Source organism: Electrophorus electricus, chromosome 23 (genome assembly GCF_041902795.1).
Source record: "Electrophorus electricus isolate QZ-2024a chromosome 23, ASM4190279v1, whole genome shotgun sequence".
Taxonomy (NCBI): domain Eukaryota; kingdom Metazoa; phylum Chordata; class Actinopteri; order Gymnotiformes; family Gymnotidae; genus Electrophorus; species Electrophorus electricus.
Genome location: NC_137519.1, coordinates 7,100,001 through 7,120,222, shown reverse-complemented (window position 1 = coordinate 7,120,222; position 20,222 = coordinate 7,100,001). Strand labels below are relative to the sequence as shown.

Here is a 20,222-nt window from a genome sequence, read left to right as displayed (position 1 = left end):
GAGAGAGAGAGAGAGAGAAAAACCATTACATTATTACACAATGCAATGACAGCACAAGGTTCCCAAAATCACTCCGAATTACTAATGTTTAGTTCATAAAAATACAGCAACCAGACACACCCACACACAAGACTGATACTAGAGACAAAAACAAACACAAGTGAAAATCTGATAAAGATGACCAAAAAGAATCACTTTTAAAAGAAACCTAATATGAAAAGCTATAGAAAGAAAGAAAGCGTCAACAAGTAAATCATATTATAATCTTTTTATTCTCTTGGGTTTTGATTACAGAAGAAAGCTGTGGGACATAGTCACTCGCGTGTGCCATCTGAAGTGAGAGATGTTGTGCCCAAACTTTGGAACATTGTGCAAGAGTAATTGTGTTCATCAAACCACTAGGGGGCACCAAAGGCTTAAGCATGATCCTCAATCCTATTTGCCTGTCACAGCTTTTATCTTCATTTAGGAAAATATTTTAGATTATAATGTGCAAAATGTGTGGTCCCTTTTCATCTGCAAACCTGTACAAATGCAAGTAGGAGAAGTGCAAAATATCCGTGTTATTAAATCAAGAAAGAAATTGAATTAAACACTTAAAGCATTCTTTACAGGAATAAGACTGTAACACCCAGATCATTGAAATCTTGAAAAATATTCCCACAATCAGTACTGTGTAAACAGAATTCTCATGTTATACTCTCAGTCTGGCTTAAATACGCAGCCCAGACCGGATGCCCTGCCAGACGTCATTTAATACCTTCTTAGTGCATCAATGAAAGATCACTTCCACTTCAGAATGGTACTGGTAATGAGATCCAGCTCTTTATCAATTAACTCAGTAAAAGAATATGAAACAATCAGGGCCTGAACTTGAGAGGCTGGTACGTCTGAGAGGCTGGTAAGTCTGAGAGGCTAGTGAGTGAACACAGCGTTCCAGACCACTTGGTTCTCCACATCTTTTGAAAGCACAAGGGACCGAAAAAAAGACCTGATGATGTAGCATTTTACCATGACTATGCTGCTATTAAACCTTCATCGTTAACTAAAATATTTTACTACATATGAAAAGCTGAGTTTCTGAAGGAGGTTAGTGAGCCAGTAAAGAGGTTTTTAAAGACACGGAATAAACCAGTCGGAAAGTGCAGGCACGGGACAATGTAAAGCATCATTAAATGGGAGACCATTCCAGGGAGACGACAGAGAAAATCACTGCTACGCACTGACAGTATTCATTAGCCTGATGGTCTATTACGCCAGCTGCTTACAACCTAAGACAGTGGGCGAGAGTTAATACAGTGGGTGAGAGTTCTACACCTGGTTTCATGGGTAAAGAGACCTCTGAGCATGGTAGAAGGTACAGAGGGTTCGTGGTACTGTTTTTCCATATCTGAACAGGATGTGGTATGGAGTAAAAAAATAAAAGCTTTTCAGGTCATACTGCCAGCTCCTAAGCAATATATACAGTGAACGATGGTGATTATCACCAAAATGACTTCGTTTTGACTATTCAAAGCAATGAAACAGCCTTCTAAAAATCTTAATCATGTTTCTAGTATTTGGTCAAATCCATATAAGACGATGTTAAAAATAATTTAAAATAATAGACTCCTGAAATGAACAAACTTCACAATGACGGTGACAAAATGGGTAGGAAGAGAGAGACAGAAAGACATACAGGCAGACAGACAGACAGCGATCTGTCACATTATATAACATAAGCAGCATTTAAGTATCACACGGCTAGCACATGCATTCTGCTAAGCAGGTCAAAAACCCATGCCACAATCCCACTGACTGTAAACAAAATGAAAATGCAAAAACTTTTTTGCCATCTTTGAGTCTGAGGACAATCTGTTCATACATTCCACCTCAGACCAGCAAGGCAGGCAGTGCAGGGAGCATCGTCATTGGCTAATCGAGCTTCCAGTTCTTAAGGGACACTTATAAAAAAGTAGAATGTGCACGAGCTGTTCAGCAGAGGTTAGGCCAGCGCGTGCTCGGCTGAGCAGAGGTCAGGCCAGCGTGTGCTCGGCTGAGCAGAGGTCAGGGCAACGCGTGCTCGGCTGAGCAGAGGTCAGGTCAGCACAGGCTCTGGCTGACGTCTCCGTTGGTAGCAGAGGGAGCCTGGTCCTGCATGTCCTTGTCCAGCTGGGGCTGCTCGGGGCCGGGCGTGCCACGCGGGGTCCTGGGGGAGGGGTGATCGAGGGCGGGCGGCCGGAGGGAGCCCCGGCACTGGCCCAGGCTCTGGGCGGGGCTGGGTGAGAAGAGGCGGCGGCAGGGATGGCAGCACTGGTAGAAGAGCAACATGAAGAAGACAGCGAGCGCGTAGCCGAGCAGCAGGAGTAGCTCCAGCACGGGGGCGTCCACACGGCCAGCCAGCTCCCCGCGGTGCACGTTCCACAGCCACGTCAGCGCCGCGTTCTCCGCGAAGCGCAGGGAGTAGTACGCGGCCACGCGCCGCCAGCCCTGTGTCTTGTCGATTAGGTCGGGGTCGTCCAGCTTCAGCTGCACGGCTGACCAGCAGAAGACGTTGATGCCGGCGTAGAGGAAGGTGAGCAGGCACAGCACGATGGTGGTGCCCACGCGCGTCAGCGTCTTCTCGATGTTCTCCGGGAAGGGCGAGCGGCTGCTCCAGAACACCGCCCACGGGTGGAGGAAGAAGAGCAGGAAGCCCAGCGCCACCACGGGCAGCACCCACACCCTCAGCGCCGCGCTGAAGAGCACGAGCACAGTCACGCGGGTGGCGATCTCGAAGCCACGCCACAGGAAGACGCACAGGTACGCCGTCGGCCCAACCGACACCTCGTAGTCGTCGTAGCGGATCTTAATGGCCAAGATGTTACAGCGCAAGGCGCCGTACACGATGGACAACAGAGAGATGACCATCAGCGTGCCTGAAAGAGAGAGAGAAAATGTCCTATTTAATAATAATTCTTATTTCCTTTCTTCTTTGTCTACACTTTTAGCACGTTTAGTTGTAACGGCCCCCTCCTCTACGCCCTCGTCCATGCGGTGGCGTTCACCACGTGATGCTGTTTGTTTTTGTCTTTCGGGTAGCGCGGGTTCAGGCGTCGGCTCCCTCATGCTGCCACGCCCCCTCACTGTTCCCCATCTCGCCTCATCGGTTCCACCTGAGTCTAGTTAGCGTCCTCTTTACAGTCTACATAAACACTCCCTTTAACTCTCTCGTCTTTGTTGGTTATTGTACACGAGAGTCTCTCTACTAGTTCGCGTTTGCTGATGGACTTACTTCCGTCTGTATTATTTTCGTTGTTTGTTGTTTTAAACGTCTCTTTCGTTTTCATTAAACTCTGAGATTGAATGTCTAAGCACATTTGCATCATGCCTCACTATGTGACATTAATATTAATACTTCTGTTAATCATTCTGGTACCAGTTGTTAATTATAATTCATGGCAATAAAGCTATTTGAATTGGAAAATTTGACAAAACCCGAGAGAAAGAGAGAGAAAAGAACACGGGGTGCAAAATCTGTTTGAGACGTTCAGTTATTGATACATGGTGACAGTTCATCTCACCTACACGGTAACATACAGTACCAAACATGCACTAATACATTTGTAATGTAAAATTATATTGCAATAAATACTCCAGAAGTCACTTAATATTTAAAAAAATCTAACACAAATCAGTCCAGGCTGATGCTCTGTACTAAAGGCGCCGTTGTTCCATTTCTATCCTATGGTGTATAAGGAAATGCAGGAAACATGCTTTTCCTGACAGCTGTGCACGCAGCATGTATCAGTCCCCAACACTGCTGCACACACACACACAGCCCTTCAGCTGTGCACGCAGCATGTATCAGTCTCCAACACTGCTGCACACACACACAGCCCTTCAGCTGTGCACGCAGCATGTATCAGTCCCCAACACTGCTGCACACACACACAGCCCTTCAGCTGTGCACGCAGCATGTATCAGTCCCCAACACTGCTGCACACACACACAGCCCTTCAGCTGTGCACGCAGCATGTATCAGTCCCAACACTGCTGCACACACACACAGCCCTTCAGCTGTGCACGCAGCATGTATCAGTCCCCAACACTGCTGCACACACACACAGCCCTTCAGCTGTGCACGCAGCATGTATCAGTCCCCAACACTGCTGCACACACACACACAGCCCTTCAGCTGTGCACGCAGCATGTATCAGTCTCCAACACTGCTGCACACACACACAGCCCTTCAGCTGTGCACGCAGCATGTATCAGTCCCCAACACTGCTGCACACACACACAGCCCTTCAGCTGTGCACGCAGCATGTATCAGTCCCCAACACTGCTGCACACACACACAGCCCTTCAGCTGTGCACGCAGCATGTATCAGTCCCCAACACTGCTGCACACACACACAGCCCTTCAGCTGTGCACGCAGCATGTATCAGTCCCCAACACTGCTGCACACACACACAGCCCTTCAGCTGTGCACGCAGCATGTATCAGTCCCCAACACTGCTGCACACACACACAGCCCTTCAGCTGTGCATGCAGCATGTATCAGTCCCAGACACCACTGAAAGCATACAGGTTCCTTGAGCCACAGTCAGCTGAACTAGATCCCTATGTGCTAATCCTCATGTACATTAGAAACCAAGACTGCACATCCGATCCTCCACCTGCTGCGGTCCTCCACCCGCTATAAGCCTCCATCTGTGCCATGGCTCGTTTCGAGGGAACTGTGTGATAAACTGTAATCATGCCATTCTGCTTCAGAACCCTAACAGGAGGACTACTCAGTCATGCTGGGCTGCTGAAAACAGTACAGGCCTTTTCTGTGTCATTGGTTTATTATGTACATCCTACTTCATGACATGCAGGTGATGCACAGTTATTGATTTATATTTCCTTCCTGTGTTGTGTGTTTTGCAGGACAAGTGTGTTTTAGAACTCCCCAATATAGACAACACACAATATTATATCTTTATTACTACATCACTACTACTACATACAACTACTACCGTTTACTTTATTTCATTAGGCATATAATATATTTTTTACTTTATAATAAGGTATATATAAATACATAGTTAAAGATAAGATTAATTATTTTGACCAGAATTTGTGTTTTTGTTCAATAATTTAAATGCTTTTACTATCCAGGTTTGCATGGATGCTCAGAGTATATATAATAAAACATGATTAATTGTAAGAGGAACTCAAATGCACCTCAGCTTTTGTGATGTTAGTAATAAATAAGAAATAATGCATCGTGTGTCCCTACTGCATTTAGCTTATTAATAAACAGAGGGGAAACTGTTCGAAAACACCTCAAGCTTCTCTGCTCATAAGAGCCTTTATCTATTTATAGATATCCTTTAAAACCAAGTGTGTGTCCTTGAGATAAAGCTCAAGGAAACAGTCTCTGGGGGGGTTGGGGTGGGGGGCCGCTGTGCAAATGTAGCAGTGAGGTCACCGGGTGGGCTGACATGACAGTAAAGTCACAAGGTGGGCTGACGCTACCATGAGGTCATAGGGTGAGCGACACTACTGTCAGGTCACAGGGTGAGCTGATGCTACAATGAGGTCACAGAGTGGGCGATGCTGATGCTACAGTGAGGTCACAGTGTGGGCTGACACTACAGTGAGGTCACAGTGTGGGCTTACATGACAGTAAGATCACAGGATGGGCTGACAAGACAGTGAGGTCACACAGTGGGGTAACGCTACATTGAGGTCACATGATGGGCAACTCTACAGTGAGGTCACAAGGTGCGCTGACACAACAGAGGTCACAGAGTAGCCTGACACTACAATGTAACACTGTGTGGAGAAGTGACATTGTTAACCTCTTATTATTATTAACTTCTCCGACCTACAATGCACCAAGCTGAGGCAGTCTGTGCTATAGTGTAACACTCCTGAGGCAGTCTGTGCTATAGTGTAACACTCCTGAGGCAGTCTGTGGTATAGTGTCACACTCCTGAGGAAGTCTGTGCTATAGTGTAACATTCCTGAGGAAGTCTGTGCTATAGTGTAACACTCCTCAGGCAGTCTGTGCTATAGTGTAAAACTCCTGAGGAAGTCTGTGCTATAGTGTAACACTCCTGAGGCAGTCTGTGGTATAGTGTCACACTCCTGAGGCAGTCTGTGCTATAGTGTAACACTCCTGAGGCAGTCTGTGCTATAGTGTATCACTCCTGAGGCAGTCTGTGCTATAGTGTATCACTCCTGAGGCAGTCTGTGCTATAGTGTAACACTCCCGAGGCAGTCTGTGCTATAGTGTAACACTCCTGAGGCAGTCTGCACAATAGTGTAATACACCTGAGGGCATCTGCACTGTACTATAACACAGCTGTTAGAGCAGGGAAAAATAATGATTAAAAAATGACATGGTGGAATCTGCTGTATTTTGTTGTTCATGTGAAGTTGTATTTACTTTATTTTAAGACATGCTAAGGACCAGCTGATATTCTATTATGTCCTGATATGTAACTCCATAGAATTCAAATAGCATGTGTTTTTCACTATATATAGCACTGGGTACAGCAGTTCAACAAGACCGGAAATAAGAAACAGTAAGAAAGAATTCTAAGAGATGAAGAACTATTTAAAAATAGGAATTCTTTGCTTCCACTAGAATGGAAGGGTTCTGTCAGAAGAACCATAAAAACATTGATGGTAATACTTTAGGAACTCTTGGGGCTGTGTACAAGCTATAGGTCAAGCTCCCTAATTTGACAACAAAAAATATGCATTAAAAAATTCCCCCTAGTAGTTACAGTCATGCTGGAGAAACATACTGATGTTCTGTCATTCACTGTAAAACAGATGGTACAATCTCTTAGCCACAACTAATCTGATAAACAACCTGCCCTCTGTCACTGTGCATTCGAGTCGCCGTCTCTGGGGGAGAATGATGTTAAATTATAATCCTCAGAGCTCGAGCCAACAACACATCAGTCAGTCTCATATCTTTGCTATGGTGTGTCACCCTCGTGAGCAGTGCATTTTGAGCCAACTCAATAAAACACTAACAAAACTGCAAAACCTCTGTCCTCTAAATCCATCTCTGTAACTTACAATTAAAAAAGCAGTCACAATATTTTTTCTGTACTTTAACAAAGTCAAGATGTTGCCAGTTCAAGCCTCACCACTGCCAAAACTGCCACTGTTGGGCTGCTGGCAAGGCCCTCAACCCTCAATTGCTCAAGTTGTACTTAGACATAATTGTAAGTTGCTTTGGATAAAATTGTCAGCTAAATGCCATAAATATAAATTATCTGCAAAATGATCCTAGATCAGCACTCTTACTCAAACATGTATGCCATTGAGGGATGAGTGGGTCCTTTTGAAAGTCTTGTTGATGTGTCATTTCAACAATACTTTTAAAAGGACACATTTGCTATTTTAAACCAATACAATACTAAAAACATTGTTTTTTTTCATCATTTATCACCCTTGCAGAGGCTGAGTACCAAGAAATTTACCACCGGTAACTTCTGTTCTACACCACCGGACTGCACCTGAACACATTCTAATGTGTGTCCTCAAATATGCAGAGCCACTTTTTGAACGTGAGAAATTCAGGTGTGCATCGGTATAGTTTCTCACATTTTAATGGCACATTTCAACTGTAAACGTTTTAACGGTACATGCTTTAACTGTACATTCTTTAAATGTATGTGTTTTAACTGTAGACTATCAATGACTTGAGTCCCCATCTCTGGTAGCACATCTGAAGTGAATCTACACTGACAGTTTTCTGCTTCCTGGAAGATTTGCTGTGGGCTTACATGACCAGTCTACTGGAGTGTGGTGACGCTTGCGATAAGTTAAATGTCTCTTTGCTAAAGCTCTTAGCAAATATGAGCTCATTATAAATGATGGGAAACCATAAAATGAGCAATGTGTGAGTTGGAAATCAGTGAAGCTATGCTTAACTGCCCGAGCTGGTTAGAGTATGCTCCAAAATGTACTCTGACATTCTGTACATCACTATAATAACAGTAAAACCGTGGAAGCAGAACACCTTGTACTTGTCTGTATAACTCTACTCAGCACTGTGTGTGCATGCGTGCACACTTGTAAGTGCATATGTATATGTGTGTGTGTGTGTGTGTGTGTGTGATTCTGTGCATGTGCGTGTTTTTGTGTATGTACATGTGTCTGCTTGTATGTGTATATGTGCCTGTATGTGTGTATGTGTGTGTGCGAGTGTGTGCACTGGCGTGTCCTCCCTTACCTCTGCCGATGGACACGCCCCCCTGCAGAGTGCAGATATAGAGCTGTAACGTGAGCTGTGGGGCAGAGCCCAGGAACGCCTGGATGACGGAGGTTCGGGCGAAGGCCGCACGGTGGGTGACCAGCTTTCCCTCCGCCTGGCCCAGCTCCTGCTCCACCTCCTCCGCCTGGCCACTCCGGGGCATCTGCTTCTTCCGCGTGATGGTGACATATGGTTCCTCCACCTTCCCTGAGCTCCCGTAGATACAGAAGGCGTCCAGGCACCTGGTGGAGCAGCAGGCATCGGCACTGGTACAGTTAGAGGTAAGAGACGATCCCAGCCCAGACGGCACACGGCTGCTGCCTGGCCTTCCTTTCTAGCACGGGGACTTGAATCCTGAATCTAGAAGATAGCCCTGGATTTATTAAACACCACATCACAGAACATTCACAGCCCTTCAGGTGCAGGTAGTACACCCCCTCACTTCTGGAAGTCAGGTGCTAACACAAAGCAGCCAGTCAGTCTCAGTTATTAGCCATTACAAAATGCAGGATGAGAAACTGGTTGAGTTCCTCTCACCCTGTGGATCGTGTGAAACTGCGCCTACGTGAGATGCCACTGTACAAAACATCCAAAACATCTCAGGCCGGATGACGTGGAGTGTCAGTGCATTGCCCTCAATGCTAAAAGTCAAAGTGCATACTTCCAGTTTGTTTCCCCTCAGCCTGTGTGCTAGCCTGCATGGCTCTGTTATACTGACATAACATAAACAATCGTGCTAAACCTGAAGTCTCAGAGGGCAAACCCTCCAGAGAACACAATTCTCATTTCCTCAGAAACCTCTTTCCAACTCTTCAGCCCACCCATTGGACGGCTGCCCAGGTAACTCCTCCAATAGGCAGAGGAAATGTCCACGGCCAATGCAGACCTGGTGCCTGTGCGATACCTAACGTCCACCTGCAGCTGTTTATTTCCAACCACATCCACAGGGAGCAGCACACCTTACCCTTCATCTTCACCCACTCAGCCTTCTATGTTGAGTTTATCTGCTCTAGATTAGCATGTGCAATAAGAGACCCAGAAAAGGCATCTGATTTTATTCCACTTGTTGTTGTAAGAAAGGCAATGAAATGGATGCATGAATCATTGATGAGCCTCATAGGGCTCTGAAACACTGAGCAGCGTGATCCAATTGGCACAGGTCACATTAAAAATACACTAGAGCAAAAAAGCAATATCAGTGCATCAATAATGGATGGACTCGGTATGAGCACAAGTGACAGCCAGGAGGGGCCAATGCTGTTGTTGTGTTTAATGTTTTTAAAAGTATAAATAACTGTGACAGGCTATTCTCACCACATTCCAGACAGGGGGGTACACACATGGATATGCATTAAGTTTACCCAATCATGACTTGAAAAGCATCATTAACTTGTTTTAGTGGTTTAATAATTTAATGTACGCTCATTTATCATACAGTATATACTGTATACCATGCAATTCAAGCATCATTGTTCGATTTCACAGATTTTGGATCCGAGCCTCGCTCGGTTCACCAGCTGCACCGACTGAACCCTACCTATACCATCTCGGACCAGATGACGCACAGTGCAACGTTATGAAAAAGATACTTTAAAAAAATAATAAAAGTCAGCCTTATAATCCCATCTTTCGTCATTGCTCAATGACTCTTTATTGGTTTTATGCAGGCCTATGTCAAATATCAAATATGATTATAGAAAACATCCATGTGATCTACGTCCACAGCTAAGGCTAAACCGAGCAGGCGTTAGCGAATTCACTCCCAACAAACGTTTGTTTATTTCGATTCTCTGCGTTGGATTGGCGGCTTCACCCAAAGACAGGGACCGCTGAAAATAACCTGTCAAATTCCAACAGTCTGCCTTGACTTCCTCGGCTAAACGCGGTCGCTGCTGAAGGTGTTGACTGCAAGCAGTTCTGAACCTACCTGATTATAGGTCCGAGCTGCAAAATGTGGAGAAGCAGCACTAGGGGTCTGTCCCTGCTGAGGTCCCTGTGTAAGAAGATCAGAGTGAGCTGCACCAGGACGGACGGAACTAGTGTAAAAAGAAGCGTGAAGCACTGCCAGATCTGGTCTCCGGCCGAACTGTATGTAGTACTGAGGTAAAGCGCAGCCGTCGTCTCGGCTGTAAACAAAGAGACAGACACTAGAACCGAGCTGGGCAGTCTCATCCTCACTCAGCCATTTTGGTCCTCTCTTCTGCAGACTGTACGGCGACAGGCAGCAGACGCATGTCGTCGACGGTACAGACCACCGGGCTCCCACGGCTGATTACCACGGAGCGCACAGACGTCGGAATTCCGCCGCTCCTCCTCTAGATGGCGCGCTAGGCTCAGGTTTGCATCAGCTGGCAAGTGCGCAAGCTGCTTGTGTAACAAGCCCTCGATTACTAATTTTTCATTAGTATGACGCATGTTTGCTGTAGTGGCTTTTAAGGATCAGAGAGATTGTTACACATCGCAACGCATCGAATTTGGGAAATAATCATCTAAATAAAAAGCATGCAGCTATAGAAGCTGAGATTTAACCTTATCGACCACTAGGTGGTAGTATAGACTACATATAGACTACTGTCTTCATTCGAGTGTAAAATGAATTAGCAGCAAGGTTGCTACGGGTAGCAGAAGTAGAAGCAAGAAAAAACGACTACATTTGTAGTGTAATCTGGAAAGCATGTATTGTGTTGCATGCCTCTTCACTGCATATAGGTGGCACCATCACCCTGACCAGGGACCAGTATCCAGTATCCAGTATATATAGAGAGCAGTATGCAGTGTACAGTGTGTAGTATGCTATTTTAAACATAGATAATGTATACGGTTGTTAGCCTGCACTTCAGCATCTACGTGCTTCCAGTTGTTAATGCCAGTGTTTCTTTCCTTTTTCGTTTTCTAGTCTGGCCTGCTTGCTGATGTGCTCCTTTGTTTTTGCCTTTATGGAAAATAAAGACACTGCTTTCTACTTGGGTCTCTCTGCCTCCCTGCCAACATCACAGATAGCAAGAGAATAAAAAGAAGAATGATGCACTGTATGATCTGCCCATCACTGAGGAGCACCTGGTGTGTGGCTGGTCCTGAGGATCGGGCATGAGGATGGAGAAGCCGTGAAAGAAAATCGGGAGGAAGATTGTAAATGATCAAGACAATAACTGTAGGACAGTGTTATGTGCTGATCGCCTGTGAGGCAGTTTAACTAGGAGTAGGACAGTGTTATGTGCTGATCGCCTGTGAGGCAGTTTAACTGTAGGAGTAGGACAGTGTTATGTGCTGATCGCCTGTGAGGCAGTTTAACTAGGAGTAGGACAGTGTTATGTGCTGATCGCCTGTGAGGCAGTTTAACTGGGAGTAGGACAGTTATGTGCTGATCGCCTGTGAGGCAGTTTAACTGTAGGAGTAGGACAGTGTTAGGTGCTGATCGCCTGTGAGGCAGTTTAACTGTAGGAGTAGGACAGTGTTATGTGCTGATCGCCTGTGAGGCAGTTTAACTGTAGGAGTAGGACAGTGTTAGGTGCTGATCGCCTGTGAGGCAGTTTAACTGTAGGAGTAGGACAGTGTTATGTGCTGATCTCGTGTGTGTTAGAACTCTAGCAGCTAAAGCAGAGTTTAAAGCATACTGGAGTTTGTTCAGAGTTGGGCCAAAAAAATTAATGAAGTTTTAAAATAAAAGTTAATAAAAGCATAAACTCTCGTTGAAAGCTGAGTCAGTGTCTTTAATACATGGAAAAAGACTGAAGACAGGACATGGTCTAAAGGTGTAAAATACAGGCTTATTGAGGGACGTAATGTAAGGCTTAAATGAAAAGTAGAGTCATCAAGAACTGCTAGTCTTCTAAAACCTGTGAGTTTGATAGCCACATCATAAAAATTAAAGAGACAGAATGTCAGTGAATTGTAAGAATAGAAGTCTGATCTCGTGCTCTATTTAAATAAAGAACAGTCTTTTCAAATATCAAAACCATAATCCAGCTCTAGGTTTCCAGCTCTCAGAACTGAAAAATGTTTATCACCAACAGACCTTCTATTTTGATTTATCAAAACTGAAAGATGCAACTGGCGGTGGTGTCTGGACAGTGAAAATACGTCAGCTATATGTCTAATTACCCCTAGCCCATAATGCTGCTGTTCAAACCAGAGCTAGAATTAGCATCAACCTATAGACTGCATATTGTGTTTAATTGTTCATGAATCAATGAAATGTCTAAGATAACATTTTCACACATGGCGATACACGTCTACGAATCTTAGAATCCTCATGAAATAAAAAAGAAAATGCAGAGACATTATGATGTAGAGAGAGAGAAAGAGAATATGAGTGACATATCTGCAGGAGTTCATGCATGCTAGAAAAGTTATCACAGAAAGGCATTCTTGCACAATGCGCATTTTCAGGCTCTGAATAATGGGGTCACCATTGTTGTGGATGTGCTGAACTCCTTTCTGCTGTAAGACCCAGACTGAGAAAGAGATTCAGGACAGCATCAGAGGGTACACTTCTATGCTCATAGTATTTTTACTGGGTTAAGAAAACTAATATGAGAATGAGGTTGAAGACAGACAGACAGACAGACAGACAGACAGACAGATGATAGATAGATAGATAGATAGATAGATAGATAGATAGATAGATAGATAGATAGATAGATAGATAGATAGATAGATAGATAGATAGATAGATAGATAGATAGATAGATAGATAGATAGATTTGCGCTTGTGTGGTGAGACAAAGAAAACAGATTTGAGTTTTAACTACATTACATATTCTAACTGGATAGGAGTTTTAATTACATTAGATATACTAACTGGATAGGAGTTTTAATTACATTTTCGTGCCTGGGAAGTCTCTGCTCCCAGTAATTGAATGTGCTCGTTCTCCACACTTTATACTTTATATGGGATGTTGGACATGAAGATTAGCAGAGAGATGTCTGCTTGACATTTCAAGTCTAGTCGCATTCCCCCCCTTCCCCCCAAAATATTTTTAGTTGGTTTCTGAAGCATCATTTAATGGATTCACATTCTCGTATGTTCATGACTCACAAAGCCACAAGCATCCTGTGATACAAAAACAGAAGAGGCTCAAATCATACAGCAGGATTTTCCATTGCCTTATTTTCTTCCAAATTCTTCCTATTTCATTTTAGGCTTATAATGAATCAAATTGTTATTAATATATATTCTGTACATCACAAATATAATACAAGTATTTCTTATCAAGTTAATAAATATTTATTACCTAACACAGTGATTATGTTTGCCTAACACTAGCACTCTGATGCTTACCTAACAGTAACAGACTGATCATGCTTAAGTAACACTAAAAATGTGATCATGTTTACTTAACATTAAAGCAGTGATCATGTTTACCTGATACTATCAGAGTGATCATGCTTACCTAACAACAGAGTAATCATGTTTACCCAAATCTAATGCAGTGATCATGTTTCCTAACACTAACAGAGTGATCATATTTACTTAACACTAACATAGTGATCGTGTTTACCTTACACTACCAGAGTGATCATATTTACTTAACACAGAGTGATCAAGTTTACTTAACACTAACATAGTGATCATGTTTACCTAACACTAACATAGTGATCGTGTTTACCTAACACTACCAGAGTGATCATATTTACTTAACACAGAGTGATCACGTTTACTTAACACTAACATAGTGATCATGTTTACTTAACACTAACATAGTGATCATGTTTACCTAACACTACCAGAGTGATCATATTTACTTAACACAGAGTGATCACGTTTACTTAACACTAACATAGTGATCATGTTTACTTAACACTAACATAGTGATCGTGTTTACCTAACACTACCAGAGTGATCATATTTACTTAACACAGAGTGATCACGTTTACTTAACACTAACATAGTGATCATGTTTACTTAACACTAACATAGTGATCGTGTTTACCTAACACTACCAGAGTGATCATATTTACTTAACACAGAGTGATCAAGTTTACTTAACACTAACATAGTGATCATGTTTACCTAACACTAACATAGTGATCGTGTTTACCTTACACTACCAGAGTGATCATATTTACTTAACACAGAGTGATCAAGTTTACTTAACACTAACATAGTGATCATGCTGGTAAATGAGGTGATCATGCTTACTTAATGCTAATACAACAATGCCACTGCTCAGGATTGGTTACATTATGTATTACATTTTAGGCTTATAATGAATCACATGATGTTTATTTACATGGAGGTTATGCTGAAAATCCTATGGTCACTAGAATGCTTTTATATCTTTTTTAGTTTCAATAAAATATTTTTTGAAGTACTGAAATATAAAATATATAAAATAATCCAAAGTTGAATTATTCAAAGGTGTTCAAAGGGTAGAATTACCCGTCAAGCGAGGCTGAGGAGCACTCATCAGAATCCCTGCAAGAACTTTCTCCTACTGGGTACAAGCAGTCTATTAGCTGAGAAGGGAATAATGCAAACCAGCAGTAATCAGGTTTGCCTGATGCGATTAAAGTGAGCCAAACACAGTTAGAGCTGATTCCCCCTGCTGTGAGCTTCATTAGGACTGCGGTGGAGTCGGAGGTAAGCGTCATTCCGGCAGTGCAGTATGGCGGTTCAAGAGAACCCCGCCATTAACAGCTGAAGATCCTGCTAAGACGCTCCCTAAGGCTCCTGTTATGGGTCATTACCTACGATGCCTTTTTTCGGCCTCTCCTCATTTAGTCCCTGGGATTTGTGGAGTGTTATTTCAGGGCAAAAGTCAGTCTTGGTTATCAGCCAGAAGCCCCTATGACAGTAGACTTAATCAGTTCAGTGATAAGTCCTTATGTCACTATGCTTAATCAATTCAGTAATAAGCCCCTTTGTCAGTATGCCTAGTCAATTCAGTAAAAACCCCTGTCAGTGGGTTTAATCAATTCAATAATAAGTGCTGCAGTTGGAAGGAGCCTCTGGAATGACTCCTTGAAAACTATTTTAGGTAGCAACAGAGGCTATGTGTCTATATTAGTTCTGTCTGTGTTGTTCTTTTCTATTTACTAAGGAATCTGTTTACCACCTTTTTAAAGTCATAAATTGCCAAAAGCAAAGTGTGGACATGTCTTCATTTAACTGAGTGTGTCCTGTAGTGAGAGGCTTAGTGTAAATGAGAGTGTGTTGTAATGAGAGTCTTAATGTAGCTGAGCTTATGTTGTTATAGTGAAAGTCTTAGTGTAACTGAGAGCCTTCATGTTACTGAGTCTGTTTTTCTGCTGAGGCTTCTCTGATGTCTGTCTGATCGATGTGCTCAGATTTCATGGTCTGTCCAGAGGGCTCTCCTGTCCAGCGGGCTCTCCTGTCCAGAGGGCTCTTCTGTCCAGAGGGCTCTCCTGTCCAGCGGGCTCTTCTGTCCAGAGGGTTGCCCCTAGTGCTTCCTGGAGTGGTGAATTGCAGAACTGTCCAACCATACCTATCCAGTTTCCAGAGATTTGCAGAGGGAAGGATGGGTTCCCATTCTAACATTGGCTCCTCTCCATTTCTCTTCTTCTAGTGATTAGAGAGTTTTTCATGTCTACTACAGGCTTGTTCACTAGGGGCCTGGACCTGCATTCACTTTAAAGTTGATTTCTGTAAACCTGCTGTGTGACAGCACCTGCTGTAAAAATACTTGAATTTAATTTCCTGCAGTTCTGACTGACTGTATTTAATCACAGCGAGTTTGCAGATAAATACAGGGAACCTAAAAGCACAACATGAACTTGAAGTGGCCAGTGAATATACCATATCACATATTAAAATTGGGAAGTATGCTAACAGACCTAACCCTACCCACTTCCAGCCAATCCTGTCTTTGCTTTCAACAAATGGTTTTTATTTCCTGTGAGGGAGCCCATTAAGGGCCCTCTTTCAGGTAAAATGCAATAAAAATGTTAAAATGTCATTAACACTTCATGCTAAATGTTCTTCAACAACATCTTTCTAAAGTTGCTCATAACACTACAGGGAGGGAAAGAGGCTTCATCTATTGTATTTTTCTGCTTTTGAAGAGTGTCTCAAAAATTTTGAAGAGTGTCTCAAAAGCCAGACCCCAACTGACTCCCAAAGACATGCTCAGTCATCACTGACTCACACAGAGGTGCTCAGTCACCACTGACTCACACAGAGGTGCTCAGTCACTACTGACTCACACAAGTATGCTCAGTCACTACTCACACAGATGTGCTCAGGTCACTACAGTGGGGTTCAGTCCGCCATCCAGACAAGTGTACTCCACAATATCAGTAGGGCTCCTTGAGCAAGACTCCTAACACTACCTCTGTGATTGAAATTGTGTGTCCTTCTGGATAAGAGTATCTGCCACATGCATGTTAATGTAATGTTAATGTAATTAGCATTTCCAGTACTGGCTAGTATTGTCTAACAGGTCTATAAATGCAACAAAATCTCCATTTGAAATATTTTTATGGAAACTATGAGTGAACTGATATATAGATATGACATTAAAATTCTCTGACATTTAGGGAATCCAATAAAACTATCACACTGAAGAAACTTTTTCTTATGGGAGCATACAACTGCATAAAACACACTACTAAAAATGCATACCAAGTAAATGTTACACAGGTGGCGATTAAATAAATATTCTTCATAAAGTTCATAAACGTCAACATAAACTGAGTAGGTAGTTTGCTTGTCTTCAGTTTTGAATACACTTATTCACTAGAATTACACAACTAGAAACATTCTGTCAGCCCCATGGTCAATGCTGTACAATTACAGTCTGTGTGACACTCGTGTCTAAATGCCAGAGTGATCATCAGTGTCTCTCTGCACATACTTTCCCTCCCTGCAGCATATAGCTGCTGTTCAGAATAAAGAAGAAATGTATCACGAGGAACTGATGTGTCTGTAAAACCTCATACGGTCCAACATACAGCATGTAATTAATTTGCTCTCAACTACAGCATGTAGTTAGCATAGTATCAAATACATGCAGCATGTAATTAGTCTGACGTCAATCACATGCAGCATATAATTAGCACAGCGTCAATGCCATACGGCATGTAAGTAGCTTAATATGAACTACATACATCATGTAATTAGCTTGGAGTCTATTGGTAAAAAATTAAAGATCATTTTCGTACTATATCTCACAATATGCTTATCATAATATTTTCATTTCACTTTTTATTTCAGTTCCTAAAAAAAATCTTGTAATAATATAAGCAAAGCGACCAGCTGTGTGGTGTTTTTAATTAGCGCTGCTCTGTGTAACTGCTCCCTCTGCTCTCTCTGCAGCATGCCTGTTGGTGTCTGATCAAACTTTGAAACTTGTGTTCACTGTCCATTCAATCTCTGCTTCTAATAAAAGTGTAGCCTAAAAGCACAATTCTTTTAAATGCTAATAGAAATGTCAAAATATGTTCCTCTGAGTCCTCCTGTATGCATTAATTTACTAAGAAAGTTATGGATTATTTAAGAACAATGTAAACAGTAAACAATGAACAAAGATAGATGATGTGGTACAACACAAGGGTTTATACAAACGTAAATGAAACAAAGAATAAGGTGCATGTGTGTGTTTAACAAAGGCGTGTGGAACAAACAAGAAGAGGGAGCGTGCCGTGAAATTTGCATTATATCATTATTAACAATATAGTAATTTCTATATTATAAATAAGAATTGTATTATTGTATGGGTTTTTTTGTACATTTTATGGAGAATCTCACAAAATAGAAATATCATAAAGCGTTCACATATCAAATAAATACAGTAAAATCAAGGGCCTGTTAAGCTCGCCATACTCCAGACTTCCTTGTCCATGTCAAGTAGTGCAATTTTATTCCTTGTGTGTTAATACAACACTTGTAAAAAGCGTTATACCAATACATTTTAATTGAATTGAGAAGTAGTTGGCATTTGTTAGTAGCTTTTATACATATAATGGTAAGGCCCACTTCAAAGGTAACTATGTAGCAACAGATTGTTCTTTCAAAAGTAATAGCACTGTGGGTGGAATATGACAACCATTCATTCTGGGAAACCATAGCAACCAGGTATTCTGGGAATTACCACAAAATTTTGGTTCAGCCATCTGATAGTCAGGACTGTTCCAGCTTTTCACATGCCAGTTCCTCTCCAAACGCTCCCTTTCTCGCAGTGCCAGGTATCTTTAAATTGTAGTCTGTCAGGATTTTTGTGTGTAAGATTTAAATCTCACAATGACATCTTCAGGAATATGAAGCATATACTAAATATGAATTGTGGAATGCGACATGTAAACTCCAATACCCAGTTTATATATGGCACAAATGATTTCATGATGCCATTCTTATATAATCAAGTGAGAGAATTCCTGAAACCTTCACTAATATAATTTACACTATGTATGAAGTAACATAATTGGATGAGTACAAACCCCTGAATAACACTTTTTTTTCTAAGCAATTAATTAACCTAATGTTAAAATATCCATCAAACAAGTTAGAGAAACTTTGCTTGGCATCAATTTCAGATGAAAAAAGATGAATAGGGAAAAAAAATGAATCAACTGCTTTTTTTTTTTTTTTTACTTTTAAGAACATGATTTCAGTAGATTTACTTTAGTCTTATTTCTAAAACTAAGCCTCAGCACCACAGGAAGTTCTGTAAGGACTTCTGGATTCTAGAACAATGTGGTGAGGAACAGAATGTATTAGTGTCCAGGCCGCGTGAGCGCCCCCTGCAGCTGATTGTAATGTTAAAATGCTATTTGTCGACTACAGTTCAGCATTTAACACTATCATCTCCTCCCTAGTCACTACTAAGTTGGGGGATCTAGGACTGCATAGATCCCTGTGCGACTGGATCTCCAACTTCCTAACAGACAGACCACAATCAGTACGGGTGGGCAACTGCGCCTGATCCACCCTCACCCTCAGCACTGGAGCTCCTCAGGGTTGTGTCCTAAGCCCCCTGCTCTACTCACTGTACACCTACGACTGCACAGCCACTTCCAGCTCTAACATCATTGTCAAGTTTGCTGACGACACCGTTGTCATGGGTCTGATCTCGGACAATGACGAGAGGGCCTACCTGGAGGAGATTAAACACCTGGAAAACTGGTGCCAGGAAAATAATCTCCTCCTAAACGTCAGTAAGACAAAGGAGCTGATCGTGGATTGCAGCAAGAAGCAGGAGCGGCACTACCAACCTGTGAGGATCAGTGGAACCACGGTGGAGAGAGTAGATAGTTTCAGGTACCTTGGAGTTCACATCTCGCAGGACCTGTCCTGGTCCCGCCATACCAACTCCCTGGCAAAGAAGGCTCGTCAGCGTCTTTACCACCTCAGACGCCTAAGAGACTTCAGACTGCCCTCCAAAGTACTGCGGAACTTCTACACCTGCACTATCGAGAGCATCCTCACTGGGAACATCACAGTCTGCTTTGGGAATAGCACCAAGCAGGACAGACAAGCACTCCAAAGGGTAGTGCGTTCAGCAGAGCGCATCACTCACACGGAACTTCCTGACCTGCAGACCATCTACTACAAGCGGTGCCAGACCAAGGCCAGGAAAATTGTGAAGGACCCCACCCATCCCAACAATAGACTCTTCTCTCTGTTGAGGTCAGGGAGGTGCTTCCGCTCCCTGAAGACCAAGACAGAGAGGCTGAAGAGGAGCTTCTTCCCACAGGCCATTCGGGCCCTGAATCAGGGAAACTGATAAACTGTGGGGACCACCACCACCATGTAACATAACTGTATATCTGTACATCTGTATATATAGATTTATACTCAATTACCTTGTATACAAAATTATACAAAATGGATCTGTACATTCTGTAGATTGTGTACATATATACCCAACCATATATATTGTACATTGTGTATATAATCATAATATACATATATTGTACATACATTATTAATATATTTTGTACATACATAGAATATATATATTTATCTTGCATATATATATATTTCTCTATGCACCCCTGTTTTCTCTTCCTCAGTTTGGACAGAGCACTCTCCAC

The 20,222-nt window shown here is 42.6% G+C and overlaps 1 protein-coding gene and 2 long non-coding RNA genes across 5 annotated transcripts; 2 read left to right on the top strand and 1 right to left on the bottom strand.

Annotated features, from left to right (window-relative positions):
* Positions 1–253: 253 nt before the first annotated feature.
* On the bottom strand, positions 254–10,439 carry xk (X-linked Kx blood group (McLeod syndrome)). Its single transcript, XM_027011426.3, has 3 exons — positions 10,156–10,439; positions 8,208–8,470; positions 254–2,897 (listed from the first exon to the last, which is right to left on the bottom strand). The coding sequence occupies exons 1-3, from the start codon at positions 10,398–10,400 to the stop codon at positions 2,083–2,085; spliced, it is 1,323 nt and encodes a 440-aa protein (XP_026867227.2). The 5' UTR covers positions 10,401–10,439; the 3' UTR covers positions 254–2,082.
* On the top strand, positions 2,648–7,991 carry LOC113578268 (uncharacterized). Of its 2 annotated transcripts, none has more exons than XR_003410720.2 (3): positions 2,648–2,781; positions 7,430–7,552; positions 7,696–7,991. It is a non-coding gene; the product is annotated as an uncharacterized LOC113578268 (long non-coding RNA). The 2 variants fall into 2 exon arrangements; XR_014119616.1 differs by having other exon boundaries at positions 7,663–7,991.
* LOC113578267 (uncharacterized) lies at positions 8,371–11,923 on the top strand. Of its 2 annotated transcripts, XR_003410719.3 has the most exons (4): positions 8,372–8,509; positions 10,166–10,331; positions 10,435–10,565; positions 11,125–11,923. It is a non-coding gene; the product is annotated as an uncharacterized LOC113578267 (long non-coding RNA). The 2 variants fall into 2 exon arrangements; XR_003410718.3 differs by lacking the exons at positions 10,166–10,331; positions 10,435–10,565; positions 11,125–11,923 and adding an exon at positions 9,714–9,853 and having other exon boundaries at positions 8,371–8,509.
* The last annotated feature ends 8,299 nt before the right edge of the window (positions 11,924–20,222 follow it).

Coding starts and splice junctions, on each gene's coding strand:
- xk (XM_027011426.3), bottom strand. CDS start 10,400: ATGAGACTGCCCAGCTCGGTTCTAGTGTCTGTCTCTTTGTTTACAGCC. Junction 8,471..10,155: donor CAGCTCGGACCTATAATCAG/GTAGGTTCAGAA, acceptor CTGCTCCACCAG/GTGCCTGGACGCCTTCTGTA. Junction 2,898..8,207: donor GGGCGTGTCCATCGGCAGAG/GTAAGGGAGGAC, acceptor TCTCTCTTTCAG/GCACGCTGATGGTCATCTCT.